This window comes from Labeo rohita, chromosome 7 (genome assembly GCF_022985175.1).
Source record: "Labeo rohita strain BAU-BD-2019 chromosome 7, IGBB_LRoh.1.0, whole genome shotgun sequence".
Classification (NCBI taxonomy): domain Eukaryota; kingdom Metazoa; phylum Chordata; class Actinopteri; order Cypriniformes; family Cyprinidae; genus Labeo; species Labeo rohita.
In genome coordinates, this window is record NC_066875.1 from 43,633,251 (window position 1) to 43,658,140 (window position 24,890).

General features: G+C 33.6%; 3 protein-coding genes across 5 annotated transcripts in view; 2 read left to right on the forward strand and 1 right to left on the reverse strand.

The window, feature by feature from the left end:
• Positions 1-11,231, forward strand: part of adamtsl3 (ADAMTS-like 3) — a 239,481-nt gene extending 228,250 nt beyond the window's left edge. Inside the window, exon 31 of the mRNA XM_051115284.1 lies at positions 7,466-11,231. Within this exon, the coding sequence (XP_050971241.1) occupies positions 7,466-7,584 (119 nt within the window). The 3' untranslated portion in view covers positions 7,585-11,231. The remainder of the gene's footprint in view (positions 1-7,465) is intronic.
• Positions 11,232-11,474: 243 nt separating this feature from the next.
• Positions 11,475-17,451, reverse strand: saxo2 (stabilizer of axonemal microtubules 2). 2 transcript variants are annotated; one of them, XM_051115291.1, is made up of 4 exons: positions 17,330-17,451; positions 15,968-16,147; positions 15,672-15,874; positions 11,475-13,998 (listed from the first exon to the last, which is right to left on the reverse strand). In XM_051115291.1, the coding sequence occupies exons 1-4, from the start codon at positions 17,365-17,367 to the stop codon at positions 13,028-13,030; spliced, it is 1,392 nt and encodes a 463-aa protein (XP_050971248.1). In that variant the 5' UTR covers positions 17,368-17,451; the 3' UTR covers positions 11,475-13,027. The 2 variants fall into 2 exon arrangements, with proteins under 2 accessions (XP_050971248.1, XP_050971249.1); XM_051115292.1 differs by having other exon boundaries at positions 17,334-17,365.
• Positions 17,452-17,523: 72 nt separating this feature from the next.
• Positions 17,524-24,890, forward strand: part of efl1 (elongation factor like GTPase 1) — a 142,468-nt gene continuing 135,101 nt past the window's right edge. Inside the window, exons 1-7 of one of the 2 annotated variants that reach the window (XM_051115289.1) lie at positions 17,524-17,565; positions 18,352-18,451; positions 18,558-18,625; positions 20,584-20,668; positions 20,756-20,889; positions 21,341-21,478; positions 22,736-22,953. In XM_051115289.1, the coding sequence (XP_050971246.1) occupies positions 18,361-18,451; positions 18,558-18,625; positions 20,584-20,668; positions 20,756-20,889; positions 21,341-21,478; positions 22,736-22,953 (734 nt within the window). In that variant the 5' untranslated portion in view covers positions 17,524-17,565; positions 18,352-18,360. Of the gene's footprint in view, positions 17,566-17,643; positions 17,663-18,351; positions 18,452-18,557; positions 18,626-20,583; positions 20,669-20,755; positions 20,890-21,340; positions 21,479-22,735; positions 22,954-24,890 lie in introns of those variants that run through there. The other variant, XM_051115288.1, reaches the window with a different exon arrangement.

A 24,890-nucleotide genomic window follows, 5' to 3' on the forward strand; every position in this document is an offset into this window, starting at 1 on the left:
TCATTTTCCTCTTGACAATACCCCATAGATTCACTATGGGGTTCAGGTCTGGTGAGTTTGCTGGCCAGTCAAGCACACCAACACCATGGTCATTTAACCAACTTTTGGTGCTTTTGGCAGTGTGGGCAGGTGCCAAATCCTGCTGGAAAATGAAATCAGCATCTTTAAAAAGCTGGTCAGCAGAAGGACGCATGAAGTGCTCTAAAATTTCTTGATAAACGAGTGCAGTGACTTTGGTTATGAGCTTGGGCTATGAGCTTCTCCACCCTTCCTCCAGACTCTAGGACATTTATTTCCAAATGAAATACAAAACTTGCTCTTATCTGAAAAGAGGACTTTGGACCACTGGGCAACAGTCCATTTCTTCTTCTCCTTATCCCAGGTAAGACGCCTGTGACGTTGTCTGTGGTTCAGGAGTGGCTTAACAAGAAGAATACGACAACTGTAGCCAAATTCCTTGACACGTCTGTGTGTGGTGGCTCTTGATGCCCTGACCCCAGCCTCAGTCCATTCCTTGTGAAGTTCACCCAAATTTTCGAATCGATTTTGCTTGACAAGCCTCTCAAGGCTGCGGTTCTCTCAGTTGGTTGTGTCTTTTTTTTTCCTTCCACTCAACTGTCTGTTAACATGCTTGTATACAGCACTCTGTGAACAGCCAGCTTCTTTGGCAATGAATGTTTGTGGCTTACCCTCCTTGTGAAGGGTGTCAGTGATTGTCTTCTAAACAACTGTCAGATCAACAGTCTTCCCCATGATTGTGTAGCCTAGTGAACCAAACTAAGAGACCATTTTGAAGGCTCAGGAAACGTTTGCAGGTGTTTTGAGTTGATTAGCTGATTGGCATGTCACCATATTCTAATTTGTTGAGATAGTGAATTGGTGGGTTTTTGTTAAATGTGAGCCAAAATCATCACAATTAAAAAAAAACAAAGACTTGAACTACTTCAGTCACAATGTGAAACAGTCCTAATAGACATAGCTAAAATCATTGTCATTCAGGAATAAGATCCCGTGGGTGTTTGAATCAAGATCTTGATATTTTAAGGATTATCATGCAGCTTTAATGTTAACACTGCAAAATGTTTTTCAAGGATATCGTCACGAGATCTTGTAAGATCCAACTGGTCACATCCTTAGTGGGGACACATTTTAAGTGAGAGCAAGGTTACACCGTGTTTCCTTGTAAGATACAAATTATTACAGTTTTCATGTGTCAAACACAACTATGCAAAAAAGCATTTTTTTGCATTTTTTGGCCATATGACAGAGATCTGATATTCTATTTGTCCTATTTCTGTTTTGCAAAAAACTGAAGAATATTCGGCTCTGCACCTGGCCAAGTGATAGTCCTTTGGATCTCTGGCAAGCCATTCTTTGTAATCTTAATTATTAAAATTAAAAAGCCTCCAAAGTAATAATGTGGAAGGGAAATAATGTGGAATATTTTCCAGAAAACTAATTCAAGCTCTTTCAAGGACATGTATCTGTGTACGCTTATTTTCAAAAAACTTTCCAGGGCCTTGAATTTTTTTTTCAGATTCACAAACTTTCAAGGATTTCAGGGACCTGTGGGAACCCTGTCTGTTGGTCAAAAGCCATTCTTTGTAATCTTAATTATTAAAATTAAAAAGCCTCCAAAGTAGCGCAGTGACCATATCCCATATCAGAACTCTAAATATTTCGTTCCCATACCTAAAATATATATTTTACAGTCACGCTTGTGCAGATTGATCATAAACAAAGCTAAAAGGCTTCCTACCAGTGGTCATCACAAAACGTAACATCTTGCATAGTTTTATCACGGGTAGAATGGAAAATGTTTCAATACAAACATTTCAGTCAAATATAACTTATGCAATATTTCAAACCTTTTACCCACAGGAGAAAAATCAACCTTTCGCAACAGTTTAAAATCAGCCCAATTCCATGCAAAAAAAAAAAAAACTAAACGGATTTGGCAACCCTGCATCCAACACCAGCTGCAGGAATCAGATTTAACTGATCATGGGTCAAGATAAGAGTAAGGAGAGGTGACTGACAAATCATGCTGGAATATTTGCTGTTTAGCAGACATTGTGCTCATCTCTGATCTTGTAAGGTGTGCTCCCTATAGAGTGATCACGAAATTGAAAGTGAAAGTAAATAGCCGCTCATTCAAAAGAGATTTAAATACTCCGCATACGATAGCAGCTGGTGCGAAAATTATATTTAATATTAGAATGACTGCTTTAGCAGGCGGTAATGGACTGAAATTCAGCGGGAGCGGGATCAAAAAACAGTCCCGCGTAAGGCTTTAATATAAAAACGCACACAATGAATGGCGACTGTAGAAAGCAAAAGCCGAATCCCGGACATTTTGGGTCAAATCCCAGACACATTTTTTGTGGGTCCAAAAAGAGGACATATGGTCACCCTAACTAATGCAAATTAATCAAGCTAGTATACATAGTCCACGAAGTGTTGGCGAAATAACACATGAGCAGACCAGAGGGAATAATGTGGAATATTTTCCAGAAAACGAATTCAAGCTCTTTCAAGGACATGTATCTGTGTACGCTTATTTTCAAAAAACTTTCCAGGGCCTTGAATTTTTTTTTCAGCTTCACAAACTTTCAAGGATTTCAGGGACCTGTGGGAACCCTGTCTGTTGGTCAAAAGCCATTCTTTGTAATCTTAATTATTAAAATTAAAAAGCCTCCAAAGTAGCGCAATGACCATATCCCATATCAGAACTCTAAATATTTCATTCCCATACCTAAAATATATATTTTACAGTCATGCTTGTGCAGATTGATCATAAACAAAGCTAAAAGGCTTCCTACCAGTGGTCATCACAAAACGTAACATCTTGCATAGTTTTATCACGGGTAGAATGGAAAATGTTTCAATACAAACATTTCAGTCAAATATAATTTATGCAATATTTCAAACCTTTTACCCACAGGAGAAAAATCAACCTTTCGCAACAGTTTAAAATCAGCCCAATTCCATGCAAAAAAAAAAAAAAAACTAAGCGAATTTGGCAACCCTGCATCCAACACCAGCTGCAGGAATCAGATTTAACTGATCATGGGTCAAGATAAGAGTAAGGAGAGGTGACTGACAAATCATGCTGGAATATTTGCTGTTTAGCAGACATTGTGCTCATCTCTGATCTTGTAAGGTGTGCTCCCTATAGAGTGATCACGAAATTGAAAGTGAAAGTAAATAGCCGCTCATTCAAAAGAGATTTAAATACTCCGCATACGATAGCAGCTGGTGCGAAAATTATATTTAATATTAAAATGACTGCTTTAGCAGGCGGTAATGGACTGAAATTCAGCGGGAGCGGGATCAAAAAACAGTCCCGCGTAAGGCTTTAATATAAAAACGCACACAATGAATGGCGACTGTAGAAAGCAAAAGCCGAATCCCGGACATTTTGGGTCAAATCCCAGACACATTTTTTGTGGGTCCAAAAAGAGGACATATGGTCACCCTAACTAATGCAAATTAATCAAGCTAGTATACATAGTCCACGAAGTGTTGGCGAAATAACACATGAGCAGACCAGAGGGAATAATGTGGAATATTTTCCAGAAAACGAATTCAAGCTCTTTCAAGGACATGTATCTGTGTACGCTTATTTTCAAAAAACTTTCCAGGGCCTTGAATTTTTTTCAGCTTCACAAACTTTCAAGGATTTCAGGGACCTGTGGGAACCCTGTCTGTTGGTCAAAAGCCATTCTTTGTAATCTTAATTATTAAAATTAAAAAGCCTCCAAAGTAGCGCAATGACCATATCCCATATCAGAACTCTAAATATTTCATTCCCATACCTAAAATATATATTTTACAGTCATGCTTGTGCAGATTGATCATAAACAAAGCTAAAAGGCTTCCTACCAGTGGTCATCACAAAACGTAACATCTTGCATAGTTTTATCACGGGTAGAATGGAAAATGTTTCAATACAAACATTTCAGTCAAATATAATTTATGCAATATTTCAAACCTTTTACCCACAGGAGAAAAATCAACCTTTCGCAACAGTTTAAAATCAGCCCAATTCCATGCAAAAAAAAAAAAAAAAAAAAAAAAAAACTAAGCGAATTTGGCAACCCTGCATCCAACACCAGCTGCAGGAATCAGATTTAACTGATCATGGGTCAAGATAAGAGTAAGGAGAGGTGACTGACAAATCATGCTGGAATATTTGCTGTTTAGCAGACATTGTGCTCATCTCTGATCTTGTAAGGTGTGCTCCCTATAGAGTGATCACGAAATTGAAAGTGAAAGTAAATAGCCGCTCATTCAAAAGAGATTTAAATACTCCGCATACGATAGCAGCTGGTGCGAAAATTATATTTAATATTAAAATGACTGCTTTAGCAGGCGGTAATGGACTGAAATTCAGCGGGAGCGGGATCAAAAAACTGTCCCGCGTAAGGCTTTAATATAAAAACGCACTCAATGAATGGCGACTGTAGAAAGCAAAAGCCGAATCCCGGACATTTTGGGTCAAATCCCAGACACATTTTTTGTGGGTCCAAAAAGAGGACATATGGTCACCCTAACTAATGCAAATTAATCAAGCTAGTATACATAGTCCACGAAGTGTTGGCGAAATAACACATGAGCAGACCAGAGGGAATAATGTGGAATATTTTCCAGAAAACGAATTCAAGCTCTTTCAAGGACATGTATCTGTGTACGCTTATTTTCAAAAAACTTTCCAGGGCCTTGAATTTTTTTTTCAGCTTCACAAACTTTCAAGGATTTCAGGGACCTGTGGGAACCCTGTCTGTTGGTCAAAAGCCATTCTTTGTAATCTTAATTATTAAAATTAAAAAGCCTCCAAAGTAGCGCAATGACCATATCCCATATCAGAACTCTAAATATTTCGTTCCCATACCTAAAATATATATTTTACAGTCATGCTTGTGCAGATTGATCATAAACAAAGCTAAAAGGCTTCCTACCAGTGGTCATCACAAAACGTAACATCTTGCATAGTTTTATCACGGGTAGAATGGAAAATGTTTCAATACAAACATTTCAGTCAAATATAATTTATGCAATATTTCAAACCTTTTACCCACAGGAGAAAAATCAACCTTTCGCAACAGTTTAAAATCAGCCCAATTCCATGCAAAAAAAAAAAAAAAACTAAGCGAATTTGGCAACCCTGCATCCAACACCAGCTGCAGGAATCAGATTTAACTGATCATGGGTCAAGATAAGAGTAAGGAGAGGTGACTGACAAATCATGCTGGAATATTTGCTGTTTAGCAGACATTGTGCTCATCTCTGATCTTGTAAGGTGTGCTCCCTATAGAGTGATCACGAAATTGAAAGTGAAAGTAAATAGCCGCTCATTCAAAAGAGATTTAAATACTCCGCATACGATAGCAGCTGGTGCGAAAATTATATTTAATATTAGAATGACTGCTTTAGCAGGCGGTAATGGACTGAAATTCAGCGGGAGCGGGATCAAAAAACTGTCCCGCGTAAGGCTTTAATATAAAAACGCACTCAATGAATGGCGACTGTAGAAAGCAAAAGCCGAATCCCGGACATTTTGGGTCAAATCCCAGACACATTTTTTGTGGGTCCAAAAAGAGGACACATGGTCACCCTAACTAACGCAAATTAATCAAGCTATTATGCATAGTCCACGAAGTGTTGGCGAAATAACACATGAGCAGACCAGAGGGAATAATGTGGAATATTTTCCAGAAAACTAATTCAAGCTCTTTCAAGGACATGTATCTGTGTACGCTTATTTTCAAAAAACTTTCCAGGGCCTTGAATTTTTTTTTCAGATTCACAAACTTTCAAGGATTTCAGGGACCTGTGGGAACCCTGTCTGTTGGTCAAACGTATTTGTGCTATGTGAATTTGCAGGTTAGAGTTCACCAAACTATTTTGAAATGTAGCAGAAGACAAAATGAATGTGACTGAGTTCGCATTTCTAGTTTCCCACGATTTTGTGCGTATTAATGTCATTGGAGCATGTCCGGAAATTTCACAAGAATCTTTGTGAAAAATCGGTCCGTGATCCAATGTGGACAAAGTGAGGGAAGCAGGAGCAGGTGTTTTATATCATAGATGTTACTGTAGGGTAAATGTAGATAGGTTCGTTAGATATGGAACAGAGGAGGCAGGAACAGACTCAACATAAACATAAACTTTAATTAATAACTCTAAAATAAACAAGGAAAGCACACGCACAAAACATAAAGTGTTCTAGGCCTGGCCTTTTCTCATTAGCGCTTATGCCAAAAAGTATTCACATGTTTTTCCTTAAATTAACATTTATTTTTTTCTAAATTGTAATTTTCAGAAATTATTTTATTTTATTTTATTATATTTTATTATTGTTCTCTCTGTAGGGTATAAAGAGAAAAAAAAGATTGTATATATTTCACCTCAGTGAAAATATATTAATAATAATAATAATAATTTTATTTTGTTTTTTAATTTTTATTTTATTTTAGGAAACAAGCTCTCTCTGTAGGGTTTATTTTATTATTTTGTTTTATTTTATGAAACAAGTTTTCGTTGTAAGGTATAAAGAGAAAAAAAAGATTTTGTATATTTCACCTGAATGAAAAATATATTATTATTATTATTATTATTATTATTATTATTATTATTATTATTATTATTATGAGACCAACAAAAGACTTTTATTTTTTATTTATTTTATTTTGTTTCATTTTATTTTAGGAAACAAGTTCTCTCTGTAGGGTATAAAGAGAAAAAAATATACATTTCATAATAATAATAATAATTTAATAATAATAATAATAATAATAAATATATTAGTAGTAGTAGTAGTAGTAGTAATTATTATTATTAATTAATATTAATTATTTATCTTTTCATATTTAAATTAGTTTTTGTTTAACTAGTTCTAGTAGTTTCATAGTTATTTCAGTTCATTGTGTTGTCAAACATATTGTTAAAAAAATATAAAAAATATATATAATATAAAAAAATATTACTGCTTACAAACTAATTTGTTTAATAAAAAGTGTTTGTATATTAACCCTATATTAAAATATATTAATACAATTGAGTAGTCATTAATAATAATAATAATAATAGTAATTTATTATTATAACAAAAATATTATTATTAAATATTAAATATTATTAGTAATTTTAAAAACCATTATATTAATTTTAAAATTCAATATAAAAAAAACAACAAAAGACTCAGCACTGTCACTTATTTGTCTTTTCATTTTTAAATTAGTTTTTGTTTTCAAAAGCATATTTAAATGTTGTTCAACTCATTTGTGTAAATTAATTCTCTTTTCTTTATATTGTTAATGTATGTTTTAATACGCTTAAAATCTTGTTTTTTTTTTTGTTTGTTTTGTTTTTTGTTTTTTTAATTTATGTGTGGAGTGTGCTTTTGAGAAGTATGATGTGTAAACCTGTAGTTTGAATGATCTTTGTTTTGTGTATATCTGTAGGTGAGTGTAAGGACAGAACCCACTACTGTCCTGTGGTGAAACGTCTCAAGCTTTGCCCCGTGGATCTGTACCGGCAACGCTGCTGTCAGACCTGCTCACAGGACACCAGCACCACCTAGTGACCACCAGCGGCACAAGAGCCCGAACCAACAGACGCCCTTCTCAGTCACCGCACTGATTGTCTCTCGTGATACAGAATATTGTTCAATCATACCAACAAAAAAGACATCTGGAGTGTATGGACTAAAAGAAATCTGGTCTACACTTCACTGGATGTTTTCCCATAATCATCAGAAGTCCAAAGAGAAAATCACTTGATGAGATTTATAACTTCTCTCTTCACCAGCTTTTCTGCAGATCTCCTTTTATCTTGCCCTGAAAGTGATATATGTGTATTAATTTAAGATTTTTACTTGTGAATATGAGAGGACGAGTCTTATCGGACCATTCACCGATGTGAAGGAAATATAAAAGCCTCTTGGGTGTACATGATGTGCTGATATGAATAATATCAGTAGTGCACAGCTTTGAATATTAAGAGAGAGACACTATCAAACATTTTTGATTTTCTTTATTAATCAGAGTCCTACCCTGAAGTCAACGTTTTACTACAAAAGTCAACATTACTTCAGAATGAAAATGATATTCAACAAGAAAAAAGTAGGGAGGGGCTTTATTATATTTATTAGAACTTGATTGGCTCATGAGTGGAGTCAGGTGGTCAGAGGGGAGGAGTTAAAAGGATTTATGATGTCAGCCGAAAAGGGAAATCATTTTAGAGGGAAGCAGGTTTTATGGAAGCTTATTTACACCACAAATGAGAAAATAAAAATGGTAATTGACCCTTCGCATAGAAGATAAGCCATGCAGCTCTCACACTCCACATCGTGTTCTCACACAGGGAAAATTACATTGCGGAGGAAAGAGGAAACTGACAATGCGCTGACAGACACAAAAGAGCAGGTTACTTTAGGTATAAAACACAGTCTCAGCTTTCAAATTTAGTAATTTCTTAATAAATTCAAACAATAAGTAATAATAATACAGTTTTGTGGCTCTTTATTGTGTCGCGACAGATCGCTGTTGCGCCTCAGTTCAAGCGGCACATGAACTGATCATTTCTTCCTCTTTACTACTAGTAATAGCACAAAATAAACATGAATGAACATCAGAAGGTATCTTGTTTCAACTGCGGAAAGATGTCAATACACAAAGTTTTTCAAGTTCAAGTCCACTGGCGTTAATCCACTCTCCTTTTTGGTTTGTTTGTCAGACAAATTGGCAGATTCAGTGTTGTGATTGGTCAGATCACCTGCCAGTCAAACTCCAGACAAAGGGTCAATTGTGTTTTTTTGAATTTATATCTCACAATTCAGACATTTTTGTTTGTAATTCTGAGGAAAAAAAAGTCAGAATTGCAAGATATAAACTCAGATTTGCCAAATATAAACTAATAATACTGAAAAGAAAAGTCTAAAATGTGAAACATAAATAAAAAATAAGAATAGTGTCAAGGACTTTTTATCTCACAATTTTGATTTTTTTTTTTTCACAATTACAAGTTATATCTCAAATTTAAGACTTTTCTTCTCAGAATAGTGTGTTATAAACACTCAGTAAGACTTTTTAAGAATTGCAAGTTTATATCTTGCAATTGCGAGTTAACATCTCTAATCGACCCTTCGCAGGGAGTTTGATTGACAGGTGATCTGACCAATCATAAAGTAGAATCCGCCATTTTGGTCCAACAAACCAGACAGGAGGGTGAATTAATGTTGGTGGACTTGAACTTGAAAAATGGTGTGTATTGACGTCTTTCTGTGATTGAAACAAAATATCTTATGTTCATTTATGATTATTTATCTCAATTTTCAGGCTTTTCTTCTCAGAATAGTATGTTATAAACATTCAGCAAGACTTTTTCTATCAGAATTGCAATTTATATCTTGCAGTTGCGAGTTAACATCTTGTAATCGACCCTTCGCAGGGAGTTTGATTGACAGGTGATCTGACCAGTCATAAGGCTGAATCCACCATTTTTGTCCGACAAACAAACCAGACAGGAGAACGAATTAATGTAGGTGGACTTGAACTTGAAAAATGGTGTGTATTGACGTCTTTCTGCAGTTGAAATCAAATATCTTATGATGTTCATGACTTGAGGTGCTGAGGTGTTACAGCGATCTGTCACGACACATCAAAGAGGCACAAAATGGTATTTACTGTTTGAATTTCTTTGTTTCAGACCTAAAGTAACCTGCTCTGTCTTGTCTGTCAGCGTGTTGTCAGTTTTCCTTTGTTTCATAATGTATTTTTTACTGCGTGAGAACGTGATGTGTGGTGTGAGAGTGCCATGGCTTGCCGGTCATAGTAACAGTAACGGAAGGGGCGGGTCTTTGACCTTTTTTTTTTTTCTCAGAACTGGAAGTTTATATCTTGCAATAGAGGGTTTGCACTTACATCACGATTTGGTCAGTTACCCAGATGAGCGGCCATATTGGCAATACTCAGATGTAAACAACAGCATGGATTGCATGATTAATGTACTACTGAATACATTGTTCTGCTAATTTATGCTGTCTAAACCAAAGATACATATGAGCAGTATTAATTAAGATATTAGCGTAATATTTCATCTATCTGACTGGAAATGATAAGAACAAACACAAATGTTGTCAAGATTCTTGGCCTGGAAATCCTGCTTCAGTTTGGCCAACCACAAAAGCCTTTTGTTCCTCAGTTTTTTTGCTCTTCTCGTTGATTTGTTACAAGTTTTGTCAGTCTGTAGTACTCCAAATGTTTTTCCCGGTCTGATCGATTAGTACAGCCCAGGACGTGATAATAATTATGGTTTCACCAGCAATAATCAGTAAGTTTTAATAAGTTTTGTTCATTTCAGTGGCATTGTTTACATTCAGTACCGCCAATATGGCCAATTGATGACGTGTCGTGAAAATCCCCTATTTTTGCCGAATTGCGAAATAAGTCTGAATTGTGAGCTATAAACTCAGAATTGAGAAAAAGTTAAGAATTGTGAATTTTTCATTCTTTGGTAGAAATGAGCTTCCATAAAGTTATATTTTGATAAACATTACGAAGACACACATATGTTTTTTTTAATTTGGAATAACACGCTGATAAATCATGCACGAAAAGAGCGGTAGCGCCTTCTTAGGAAAGTAAAAAGGGTCCATTTTGTTTTCATGTTGACTTTAATATTAAACAATGATGTTTTAATGTGGACGTGGAATGTATGACAGAAAACCCATTGACTGAAATGGCTCGTGCCATAAGTCACATTTCTCCAGCCGTCTTTTAGATGTATGTTTTGTGTTCAACCAATGTGCTGCATTGTAAAATATGTCTTGTATATAATGTGTTTTTAAGTGCAATATTGTACATTGAGTGTAGAAAGTCTGGATTTTATTTTCTTACTTGGTTTAGTTTGTCTTTATAATCGTATTTAAGATTAAACACAACACAGACCTATGTACTTATAGCACTTGAAGTGAATTATCCATATCTCTAATATAATGGTTTCCTACTGGCCTTTATGCATGCATTTTTAGTACATCAACAGATGTTGTACATAAGCCACTCATCCAATTTATTCATGAATTTAATCCACTGCATTTTATTACTACAGTTTGTGGAAAAAGCGCGTTACATCGGTTAAGGAAATGTCATTTTTGGTACTATTCTCATCAATATAACAAACAGTCTATGTGATACAAATACAATAAATACAGTTTTACCAATCAGTTTATATATTTTCATAATCTTCTTTTATTCTATATTGTGGTTAAAACAATCAATTATTGTGTAATGCGTGTTTTATCTGTTGTTGTTCAGAAGCCTGCATTTATTTGATCAAAAAATATAGTTAAAACTGTAATATTGCGGAATGTTATTACATTTTAAAACAACTATTTTCTATTTAAATATATGTTAAAATATAATTTATTCTTGTGCTTCAAAGACGAATCATTACTGCAGTCTTCAGTGTCACATGATCCTTCAGAAATCATTCTGATATGCTGATTTACTGCTCAAGAAACATTTCTATTATCTAACTATTATCATTGTTCAAAACAGTTATGCTGCTTCATATTTTTGTGGAAACCGTGATACTTCTTTTCAGGATTCTTCAAAAGAACAGCATTTATTTGAAATAGACATTTTTGTACTATTATAAATGTCTGAATGTGCTGTTGTGCTGAATAAAAGGTTTAATTTCATTTTGAAATTTACTGCAAACTTTTACACAGTAGTGTAGAAGTAATTTTGATATTTAACTAACTAATTGTAATGGTCAGAAACCAATTTACAGTTGAGGTCAAAAATTTACATACACCTTGCAGAATCTGCAAAATGTTAATTATTTTACCCAAAATAAGAGGGATCATACAAAATGCATTTTATTTTATTTTTATTTAGTACTGACCTGAATAAGATATTTCACATAAAAGATGTTTACATATGATGTTGTTGTTGTTTTGGGGTAGTTGTTCATGTTTGTCCTAAACAGTTAAACTGTCTGCTTTTCCTTTAGGAAAAATCCCTTAGGTTCCACAAATTCTTTTGTGTATTTAAACCTTTTCCAACAATGACTGTATGATTTTGAGATCCATCTTTTCACACTGAGGACAACTGAGGGACTCATATGCAACTATTACAGAAGATTTAAACACTCACTGATGCTTCAGAAAGAAAAACAATGCATTGAGAGCCGGGGGGTGAAAACTTTTGAATTTGAAGATCTAGGATAAACGTAACTTATTTTGTCTTCTGGAAAACATGTAAGTATCTTCTGTAGATTCTGAAGGGCAGTACTAAATTAAAAAAATATGATATTTAGGCAAAATAAGCAAAATGTACACCGCCCGGCTCTTAATGCACAACTTTTACTTCTCCAGCATCAGTGAGCTTTTGAACCTTACGTAATAGTTGCATATGAGTCCCTCAGTTGTCCTCAGTGTGAAAAGATGGATCTCAAAATCATACAGCTATTGTTGGGTTCAAAATGCTGAAATGTTATACAAAAATGCTGAAAAACCAAAGAATTTGTGGGACCTGAAGGATTTTTCTGTTCAGGACAAACAAGAGACTCAAGGTAACTGCACAGTATTAAGAATCAAGTGTATTGAACAGGGTCATTTTTATAAATTAAACTATTTTCTCTTGTGGACTACCTGTAAACCATCTTTTATGTGAAATATCTTATTCAGGTCAGTACTAAATAAAAAAAAAAACATGCATTTTGTATGATCCCTCTTATTTTGATAAAATAATTAACATTTTGCACATTCTGCAAGATGTATGTAAACTTTTGATTTCAACTGTATATGACATGTATCCTACATAACTCTACTGCAATTTCATCCTATTGAAAATTAAAAACTAGCGAAGATTTCAAACTATTCATAATCAATGTTTTCTGCAAGATAGTTCAAACCCACTGACCTTTCAATCATAATTCATTACAATTCCCAATAGGATCACAATAATTTAGAGAGATGGTATTGTATGCTAGTTTCCTTTTATAGAAACAACCTGACTTTCTTAAGCTGTCAAGACCATTTCCTTCGGCGTCTCAATCCTGTCAGCAGACGTCATTTTTCGGAAAAAGCGGTGGCCTCGATCGTCAAAATTATCGAACACAAACCCCGGTGGAGTCTCGAAACTGGCCGGACACGTGCTGATCTTCTTAGGCGTGAACTCGGTGCGGTACATGGTCTCGTTCTGCAGGGGAACGTCGGTCCGCAGCGGTGCATTCTGAGGCTTGAAGCTGAAACTAGGCTGAGGTTCATGCTGAATGAAATGAGCCCTGAAAGTGGTCAGATCTTCCATTTTCCCACTGGCTCGCTGCATTTCCTCTTGTTTCCGGATCATGCCTTGACGTTGAGCCACCCACGGCTGGAAGTCGTCTCTCATGGTGGTGTTGCCCTGAAAGGGGCTGGAGGACTTACTGGGGAGTGAGAAGGGTTTGGCGGAAACGAAAGGCTGGATTTGGTGCTTGATGTAGTCGGTGTGCGAGGTGGTAGTCAGGTCCATGTGCTCTGTTGGACTCGTGTACTCCACTGACTTCTGCACCTGCGGGAGGGATACGGGCCACGGCTGGAAACGGTCACGGAATTCCGTGCTGCCCTGGAAGGGTTTGTTGGAGGCTGCTTTGATAGCCTCAGGCTTGCAGCTTCTGGGCAGCTGACTTGGCAGGCCTTGATAGTCTTGTCGATGGGTGGTGAGGTCCTGGAAAGGTTGGCTGCTGGGTTTGTATTCTGCTGGCGGTTTGACGTACCGGGCTTCTAGAGCATGTGGAATGTATGAGAGCTTGTTGCTGGTCATGTTTTCGAAAGGAGCATCGGATAGCTTGGCTATGTTAGGGGGCTTGTAGCTCTCACGGGGCACGAGGCCTCGGTGGACGAAATCGTCCTGGAATGTTGTGGAATTCCCAAACTTTGTAGCAGGGGGTTGATATGGTGTCTCAGGCCTAGTCAATTCCCGTCTGCTGATCTCCCACTGACGAAAATCCTCTTTAAAAACATCATACAACACTTTTACTAACAAACAAAGGCATTTACTGTAATAACTTTTATGCATTTACATTTATGCATTTTGCTTTAAAAGTTTTAAACAAGCTTTTGTACTGTGTACCAAAAATATTGTTGGCTTTTATGATATACTACCATTTATAATGTGAGTTTGGGGTCAGTAAGATTTCTTAATGTTTTTTAAATAAGTCTTTTCTGCTCACCAAAGCTGCATTTATTTGATCAAAAGTACAGAAATATTATTACAATTTAAAATAACTGTAATAAATATAAAAATAAATAAATAAATAAAATAAATAAAAATAAATATACGTCACTCCAGTTTTCCAGTTTTCTGTGTCACATGATGCTCCATAAATTATTTGCTGCTCAAGAAACAATTATTATTAGTATTATTATTATTATTATGAAAACAGTGTTGCTCAGAAAGCATCACATGACCTAAATTTAAAAAATAACACTAGTCACTATTTACTGAGGTAATTACTCTTTCTAAAAAGTATTGCGTTACTTAATAAAAATTACTTTGTAAATCCTGTATCATATTAAACAATACAAGGATAGACATGAAACTGCTTTTAATTCTTTTCAAAATAATTTTTAAACTAATTCTGCTTTTAATTCTTTTAAATAAATCATTTAAAATTGGATAAATTATTCTTGAACTGACCATTTAAAACAAATACTAAAAGTTTTTGAACAGTAAGATTTGTAATATTTTAATGTAGAAGTCTTTTCTGCACACCAAGCCTGCATTTATTTGATCCAAAGTACAGCAAAAACAGTAAAATTGTTATTTTTATTATTTAAAATAACTGTTTTCTATTTGAATATATTTTAAAATGTGGTTTAATCCTTATTTCAAAACTGAATTTTTGGCATCATTACGCCATTCACATGATCCTTCAGAATTCATTCTAATATTCTGATTTGCTCCTCATAAAACATTTATTATTATTATTATACTCATGTTGAAAACAGCTGAGTAGAATTTTTTCAGAAGAACAACATTTATCTGAAATAGAAATCTTTTGTAACATTATAAATGTCTTTATCATCACTTTTGATCAATTTAAAGCATACTTACTAAATAAAAGTATACATTTCTATATGAATCCTGAAAAAATGTACTCAACTGTTTTAAATATTCTTATTAATAATAATAATAATAAAAATGTTTCTTGAACAGCAAATCAGCATATTAGAATGATTTCAGAAGGATCATGTGACACTGAAGACTGGAGTAATGATGCTGGAAATTTAGCTTTGATCACAGGAATAAATTACATTTTAAAATAAATTAAAATAAGAAACAGTAAAATAGTAAATATATTTAAGTATTTTACTGTTTTTGCTGTACTTTGAATCAAATAAATGCAGGCTTGGTAAACAGAAAAGACATATTTAAAAACATTAATCTTGCTGTTCAAAAACTTTTGACAGGCAGTGTACATTTTAATGTTAAATCCACTATTGTTTCATATATAATTGTTCTATAGTTTATACAGTATTCAATGCAGTTGCATCAGAAGTAACTGTAGTGAAATTACAGTAAAGTAATCCCTTTACGTTTTGAAGGGAAAAGTAATTAAATTACATTCATTAACTATGCATTACACCCAACACTGCACCTAACTGACCTAGATTGTCATTACCTTTATAGGTGGGTACAGTGTCCAGTTTTGCATTCGTGGCATGTACTCTCTCTTTAGGGCGGTAAGGAACAAACGGTTGCACTTCATATGGGTTGAAGTCTTGTTTATAGGTCGTTCCTAAGTCAATCTCTCCAGGTTTGGGCTTGTACTCAGCCTGCTGCTTCTCAGGGCGACGGGTGACCACATACGGGATGTAGTCCGTCCTGAGAAAACATGCAGTAAATGAATTGTTAATGTATGTATGAAACCGTGTAAATGATTTGACTAAAGATTAGCCGTGAATTCTTAGAACGTACCTGAAGGTGGTTGTTCCGTCCATTGTGTCCTGATGAGCTTTATATTGCAGTTGGGGCTTGAGGCTCTTGGGACGCGTGTGCCCTTTATAGGCAGGATACTTCTCGGAGTACTCTGACAACACGTTAGTCTGACTGCCTTTCTTGTAAAGTGCCGTGGGCTGGTGTGTGCAACGATGGCGGCTGAAGATAATGAAACATTTGAAAAAACAATTGATACTTTTGAGAGGACAAACTCATTAATGTCTTTCACCAAGAGATTCTGCTCAGTACTTTCAGTACTTTTACTGTACATGTTTGTGTAGTCCAGGGCAACAGCTACAACAAACTTTGTCACTAACTAAAGCCTCCATCCTACACACACAAATACACACTTGTTTCTTATATTATTTTCTTTGCACTACTTGTGAATTAAGGACTTACATTTGCTTCAAACAGCAAAATTAAACTGATTACTTGATATTTTCTTCACTGTTTCCCTATTCCCTGTTGTAATATGAATTATTCCCTATCAGTTTCCATATTAATATAAAATGGAAAATAACAAAATGTTTGTATTAATTATTGCTTTTTTTTATTTCCCAAAGCATTATTAAACTTGATATTGATATTCTTTCTACCATTTACCTATTATTTATTTTCCTATAATATTATAATATAATATTAATTATTCCCTATTAATTTCCCTATTAATATAAAATGGAAAATAACATTTTTTTATTAATAATTGTATTAATGGTTGTAAAATTAATTAATTTCCAAAGAATCTTTAAAAATGTATTAGAATAAATAAAATATGAAATTATTTGCACTTTTCTGTCCATCAAGATTTGTTTTTGTTCCATTGATTGATATTTCTTCTACCATTTACATTTTCCTATTAATTTTCCTTTTTAATATAAAATAGAAAATAACATAAAATATTTGTATTAATTATTTTGAAATGCATTATTGTAATTTATTTGTTTGTAATTTCCAAACCACTAATAACATTTATTAAAATAAATGAACAATAGTTAATAGAGAATTTGTTCCATTGCTTGATATTCCTTCTACCATTTACCTATTATTTTTCTATATATAATATTAGTTATTCCCTTATTAATATAAAATGAAAAACAAAAAAACAAAATATTTTTAGTAATTATTGCTATTTATTTATTTATTTAAATTTACAAAGCATCATTAAAAGGTATTAAAATAAATGAAATATTAAACTATTCGCACTTTTTTGGCCGTCAAGATTTGTTTTTCTTGTTTGTTCCATTGCTTGATATTCCTTTACCCATTAATTATTCAAAACACCTTCTCGGGCTTCAAAAAGCTACTACAGTACGGATAAACAAATAAAAAAAATGGTCTTACCCACAGCTGCACATCTCACAGATACAGAGCCGTGTCATTTTCCTCGGTTTATCGAGGAATTTTGTGAATTTTCCTCACTTACTACACTGCTTGACTGGCTTTGTCGCGTACTAAGCGTCCCGTTTCCCCGGCAACTACTGTTTGCAGCGTCCTGGTGACGACGCAGCGTAACGTATTACGTATGACGCGTGCGACGGTCACGACGCACATTGCGCTTCCTGGACTGGAGGGAACATGTGAGTATCTGTTGTCATTTCTCATGATGATGATATTAAAGTTCATTCAAGAAATGTAGTGGTGAATATCAGTTTTATTTCTGCTGAGGATGCGCGTGTAGGTCTTACGATATTATTTATGTTTGCCGTTAATGTTCAGTTTGTTTAGCAGTCTGTCAGTTGTAGTTGAATGGACGTTGTTTTGAAAAGTTGCACGTTCTTGTGTCAAATGAGTGTCTGAATGAGTGAATGTGAGAAATAAAGTGCCCAAATCTTACATTTATCACCAAAACAGACACGTTTGTTTGTAAAGGTCGACATTTAGAAACTCATCGACACATTCTGTGTTTAAGAAAGAATTTGAACGTACTTGAAATTGCATGAGATAACAAAATGTCAAACCAAATGGCGTTTAAAAGAAAAACAACGCAAGTACACTCAAAACAAAAAGGTCTGGAATGATAAAACAACTGACATATTGTTAAAAATGAGTCATGTGATGCTGCTGTCAGCTCTTTTAAAACACTTCTAACCATTCAGGGTTGATTTTATGAGCCAAACCATCACTTTTGACTCTTTACCATGAATGTAATCATGACTGTCCTCTTTATATGTCATTGTGTTTTGTATTTATGACAGCATTAATTCAAAATTGCTGGTGAAAGTGGTAAAACACTGTAGAATATGTATATATAATGCAATGACAAGCATACATTTTGAAGCATCTTAAGTGCCCAAATGCTTTTTGTAGTTGCTATGTATTTGCACTAATAATGAAGTTTTTTTTGCTTCATCTTCATGGTATAGAAAGTCAAAATGGGTCACACAAGTTTGGAGAAGATAATTGCACTGCAGAAGAAAACATCACACATCAGGAATCTGTGTATTCTTGCTCATGTAGATCATGGTGAGTTTAAAGGATTTTAATATGTGTCAGATCTTTGTTTTTTATTAACTGTTAGGTGTCTACCACAAGATTTTAGTTAAAATTTGAATCTTTGTGTTGCCCATAGGTAAGACGACATTAGCAGACTGCCTGGTGGCGAGTAATGGCATTATATCCAGTCGTTTAGCAGGAAAGGTAAGTTGCCCTACAGAGAATTGTCTGCGATTAGCTTAATATCTGCACAATTACGACTGCTTTTTCCAACATATTTTGTGTTTTAATGACAAATAAAGATAAAATTAGATAATAGGTAATTTTGACAATGTATACTACCAGTCAAAGGTTTCTTTAAATGTTTTTTTTTAAAGAAGTCTCTTCTGCTCATCAACCCTGCGTTTATTTGGTTGAAAACGTATTCCTGTGATCAAAATTGAATTTTCAGCTTCATTACTCCAGTCTTCAGTGTCACATGATCCTTCAGAAATCATTCTAATATGCTGATTTGCTGTTCAAGAAACATTTTTTATTTTTATTATCAATAATTAAAGCAGTTGAGTGCTTTTTTAAGGATTCTTTGATGAATGGAAAGATCCAAAGATCAGCATTTAAAAATTTTTGTAACATTATACACTATACCATTAAAAAGCTTGGAGTCCGAAATTATAGAAATGATAAAAATGAATACTTTTATTTAGCAAGCATTAGCATTAAATTGATTAAAAGTTATAATAAAGGCATTTATAATATTATAAACGATTTCTGTTTCAGATAAATGCTGTTTCTATTCATCAAAGAAACCTAATAAAATTCTATTCGGCTGTTGTCAACATAATCATTTTTTTTTTAAGTTTTTGAGCAGCAGATCAGAATATTAGAATGATTGCTGAAGGATCATATGACTGAAGTAATGATACTAAAAATTATTTTTAATTTTTCTTTTAAATTATTTTTAAAATTACATTTTAAAATATATTCAAATAGAAAATAGTAAAAATATTTTAAACTTGTACTGTTTTTGCTGTACTTTGGAACAAATAATTGCAGGCCTGGTGAGCAGAAGAGACTTCTTTAAAAAAACATTAAAAATCTTACTCTTCAAATCTTCACAAAATCACTGGTCAAAACTTTTGACTGGTAGTGTATCTTTAACTACATATTGTCAATGGTATTGTTAACTAAAACTATTAAAAATATAATTTGTTAATTGAAATAAAGCTTAAAAACAATGATATGTCAGCGCCGATAGCCTCGTCATCAGTGCACCGACATGCAACGCCGTTGCGCTTCGGACGTCCCGTGTTCGAGTCCCGGCTCACGGACCTTTCCCGATCCCTTCCCCCCTCTCTCTCCCACTTCATTTCCTGTCTCATTACTGTCCTATCAATAAAAGGCAAAAACATCAAAAATAAATCTTAAAAAAAAACCAATGAAATAAAAATATTAGATGAGAAGTTTAAACCTACAAAATGTAAACAAAAAATTAAATAAATAAAAAAGTTAAAAAATGAAGTAAAATGTTTAAGTTGAAGTATTCACTAATATAATAACGCTTAATAGAAATATTTAAAAAGCACAGAAAAAAAGGCTAAAACCTAAACTAAAATGAAACCTGAAAATATAAAAATAAAAGTTAATTCAAAATGGTAACAGATTCTGTAATATTATATAAGTAAAACTAAATTAACAATTATTGTCATATAAAGAAACAGGTTTCACTAACCTCACAAATGTACATTTTTAACTAATTAAGTCAACCATCATAACCTGCAATTCAGTGCGTGAGTCATCTGATTCAGACCAATGACTTCTGTGAGCTATTCAGACTGGTTTGTAAACCAGTTTGACTCATTAAAAAGAATCATTAAAAGAGTGATTCATGTGAAAATTGCCGAATATGTTAAACTCTGTGTTCATTTTTTTTAATTTTTAATTTATTTATTTATTTTAGTCAGACAAACATAGTCTTTAACCATTAACAAACCATAAATTTAGAAGGAAATAATTGGATTGCTTAATTAAAAAAAATCATGTAAAAATGATCATGCAAAATATAGGATCTTTTTTCCCTTTTTGTTTTGGAGGTGGAATAAGACTCAGACATGCGTTTTTCTGTCAGTGTGATCTGAAATGCTGTTTTCTGTCCGTTCTTGTAGCTGAGGTATCTGGACAGCAGGGAGGATGAGCAGATCAGAGGAATCACTATGAAGTCCAGCGCTATTTCATTACATTACACAACAGGTAATGACCATTGTGGTTTGTAGCTTTACTGATTCAGCACTACGGACTGCTGTAACTCACTTAAGAACTGTGTCGTTGTCACTGCAGGAGGAAACGAGTACCTCATTAATCTGATCGACTCTCCCGGACATGTGGACTTCTCCTCTGAGGTGTCCACAGCTGTCAGACTCTGTGATGGGGCCATAGTTGTTGTTGATGCTGTTGAGGGAGTGTGTCCGCAGGTATCATACGAATGTGCCGAAATTACATACTTTAAGAATTGCAGTGACTGTTACGCACTTTTTATTTGGTCATTTTAGTTCCTAAAGACTGTTTTTGATTTTAATGTGATGTAATATAATAGAGGTAATTAAATAAAGAGAGGTATCCTGTTAAAATTCAGTGGCAAAAACACATTACAGTTGGTAATTTTGATTAATGTCCTTAGTTTGCATTTCAAAACACTGATTCCCGATTTGTTTTATGACTCAGTATTCACCCGACATCAAATGTTCACTAAAGGCATCATTAATCACAATGCTGTAGATTAAGTAAAAATATATTGGACATCTAGATTTTTACTGTTTTATTTAATGCATTAAACATTTTGAAACTACTTATCAGTTATGTTTGAGCGATCAATGATGGATTAGTTCTTAAAACTCTACACCATCTCTTTCTTTTCCGCTTTAGACACAAGTTGTTCTACGACAGGCTTGGCTGGAGAATATCCGTCCTGTTCTTGTCATCAACAAAATCGACCGGCTGATCGTGGAGCTGAAATTCACTTCACAGGAGGCGTACACTCACCTGCAGAAAATACTAGAGCAGGTAAGTCAGAGCTCCAAAACATGGCTAAAGCTCTTTAACAAACTATTACAAATATTGATTTTGAAAGGCACTGTGTGTGAAAGAAGAGTCATGTTTTTTTTTTATACTGAATAAAATGTATAATGTAGAAAATGTTTTTATATATTTTTATATCATCTGTATATCGTCAGAATTGGGGTTATTAAGATTTTTTTTATTTTTTTTTTTAACTTATACTGAATAAAATGTAGAAAATATTTATATAGTTTATTCTTCTATATATTTTTATATAATATATACAACATCAATATTAATTTTTTTTTTTTTTTTTTGGTAGGTCAACTTATACTGAATAAAATGTAGAAAATGTTTATATAGTTTATTCTTTTATATATTTATATACCATTTGTATATCATCGGCATTGGTGTCAGTAAGATTTTTTTTTTTTACCTTTATACTGAATAAAATGTATAATGTAGAAAATGTTTGTATATTTTTTTTCTTTTATATATTTTTATATCATTTATATATCATCAGTATTGGGGTCAGAAAGATTTTCTTAAATAATTTTTTTGGTAGGTCAACTTACACTGAATAAAATGTATACTGTAGAAAATATTTATATAGTTTATTCTTTTAGATATTTTTATACCATTTATATATCATCAGTATCGGGGTCAGTAAGAATTTTTTTAATGATATTTATTGGTAGGTCAGCGTATACTGAATAAAATGTATATTGCAGAAAATGTATATATGTTTTATTTTTTAGGTATTTTATACCATTTATATATCATCAGTATTGGGGTCAGTAAGATTTATTTAGTTTTTTAAATCAGTTAATCATTTTATTTTGCAAAGGCACAATAAATTGATCAAAAGTAAAAGGAAAGACATTTCTAAATTATGTTTTATATATATTTATATATATATATCTCAAATAAACGCAGTTCTTTTTTGGAAAAAAAAATAATCACTCTATGTGGTTTCCACAAAAATGTGGTTTTCAACATATTTATAATAAGAATTTTCTGTTCCTTGAACAGTATATTACAGTGATTTCTGAAGGTTGAATATTCCTATTTGCTCTTATAGGAATACATTACATTCTAAAATAATATTTTAAAAATGTAATTAAAAAAAGGTAATAACCATTAATAAATATAAAAAGGAGGATGTTTTGATGACTGATGTTACACTTTTTTTCACAGTCCAAAAATCTGTAAAATTTGATCATTTTCAATTCTGAGGCTCTAAATATTTGTTTCTGTCTATAGGTGAATGCAGTTACTGGCTCGTTATTCACCTCTAAAGTCCTGGAGGAACGAGCGGAAAAGGATGCAGAATCTCAGAGCAGCTATACGGAAAACGGCAGCGGAGATCAGGTGTACGACTGGAGCGCAGGTTTAGAAGAAACCGATGACTCTGACCTTTACTTCAGTCCTGACCGTGGAAATGTGGTGTTTGCCAGTGCCATAGATGGCTGGGGCTTCAGGTACATCTTGTACTTTCTCAAACTGAGGGCTCTTTCACATTTTGTTTTTAATTAATTTGTTAGAATATTTTATTAAAAGCAGCTGACATGGTTGGCTTTCACCCTTTACATCCTGCCAGTGGTTGTAGTACTTACTGTGGCTCACAAGATGGCAATACTATACTAGATTTTAACATCAGGTCTCCCCACCCTTATAATGTATTGCACATTTTTGTGGTGTTACATAATGGTGGTTTTGGATACTTGAAATAAGGGCTAAAGTAAAGTACTAATACGACTGGTGTAGGTGGATATTTCTGAAACCTGACCAAATCGAACTCGGCACTCCTCCAGTGAGCATGAGCATGTTTTTTTTGCACTAAAGCTCATTACTTTCAACATGTTTTATACCGTAAAAGCACTCCAGACTCAAGTACCTTTTTGCAGTTTTAAAAGAATAGGTCACCCAAAAAGTTGGACATCATTTACTTACCCTCATGTAATTCTAAATCCTTTAGTGAAACACAAAATATGATGTCAGACAAAATAGCTGCTCTTTCTCATACAAAAAGTGTACTGTGATATTATACTAAAGTGCTCCATACATCTTTTCAGTTTCTTTTAAGATTAATTCTCATAGAGGGTATGTTAGCATATGGCCTAGAAAGACTTGTTTCAGTCCATTACCTTAAGGAGGCCTTGTTTTTAGTTTTCTAGACGTCATTAAGTGGTGCTGAACTGATGCAAATGTGACACATCAATCTCTCAAGGAGAGAAACAAGAGTCTGGGTGTGCTTTTTATGTAGACCAGAAAAATGTGGCCTAGTTAGAAGTCAAACATGGACATTGTGAGTTATTAGTTAAATCATAAAAATGTAAAAATAAATAAATAAAACATTTTAAAATAAAATATAGCAAAATTTGCTAAAAAGTATATTTTATTTATTATGTATTTATTTATAATATTTATTTAGCTACATGTCATGCGTGAACCGTGAACATGTGAAAGTGTTGTTAAATTATGGTAATATTAACCTTAAAAACTCATTACGTAAAGTAAATATTTTTGTCAAATAGGTTTACCTGACAAAGGAGTTAGGGAGTCTCTGATAATATATATACAGTTAAAGTCAAAAGTTTACATACACCTTGCAGAATCTGCACTGTTAATTATTTTACCAAAATAAGAGGAATCATACAAAATGCATATTATTTTATATTTAGTACTGACCTGAATTAGATATTTCACACAAAAAACATCTACATATAGTCCACAGGAGAAAATAATAGTTGAATTTATACAAATTACCCCTGTTTACATACACTTGATTCCTAATACTGTTGTTACCTGAATGATCCACAGCTGTTTTTCTGTTTAGTGATAGTTGTTCATGAGTGCCTTGTTTGTCCTGAACAGTTAAACTGCCCGCTGTTGTTCAGAAGAATCATTCAGGTTCCACAAATTCTTTTTTTTTTTTTTTTTTATAGGATTTTTGAGTATTTGAACCCCTTCCAACAATGACTGTATGATTTTGAGATTCATATTTTGACACTGAGGACAACTGAGGGACTCATATGCAACTATTACAGAAGGTTCAAATGCTCACTGATGCTTCAGAAGGAAAAAATATGCATTAACAGCTGGGGGTGAAAACTTTTGGAATTTGAAGATCAGGCTAAATGTAAATTATTTTGTCTTCTGGGAAACATGTAAGTATCTTCTGTAGCTTCTGAAGGGCAGTATTAAATGAAAAAAATATGATATTTAGGCAAAATAAGAAAAATGTACGCATCTTCATTCTGTTCAAAAGTTTTCACCCTTCGACTCAATGCATCGTTTTTCCTTCTGGAGCATCAGTGAGCATTTGAACCTTCTGTAATAGTTGCATATGAGTCTGTCAGTTGTCCTCAGTGTCAAAAGGTGGATATCAAAATCATACAGTCACTATTGGAAAGGG

Bases quoted from the DNA above. Each gene is read 5' to 3' on its own strand.
- saxo2 (XM_051115291.1), bottom strand. From the start codon at position 17,367: ATGACACGGCTCTGTATCTGTGAGATGTGCAGCTGTGG. The intron at 16,148-17,329 runs GTAAGACCATTT...CATTATCTTCAG, and splicing joins TGTGAGATGTGCAGCTGTGG to CCGCCATCGTTGCACACACC. The intron at 15,875-15,967 runs GTACGTTCTAAG...ATGTTTTCTCAG, and splicing joins GACGGAACAACCACCTTCAG to GACGGACTACATCCCGTATG.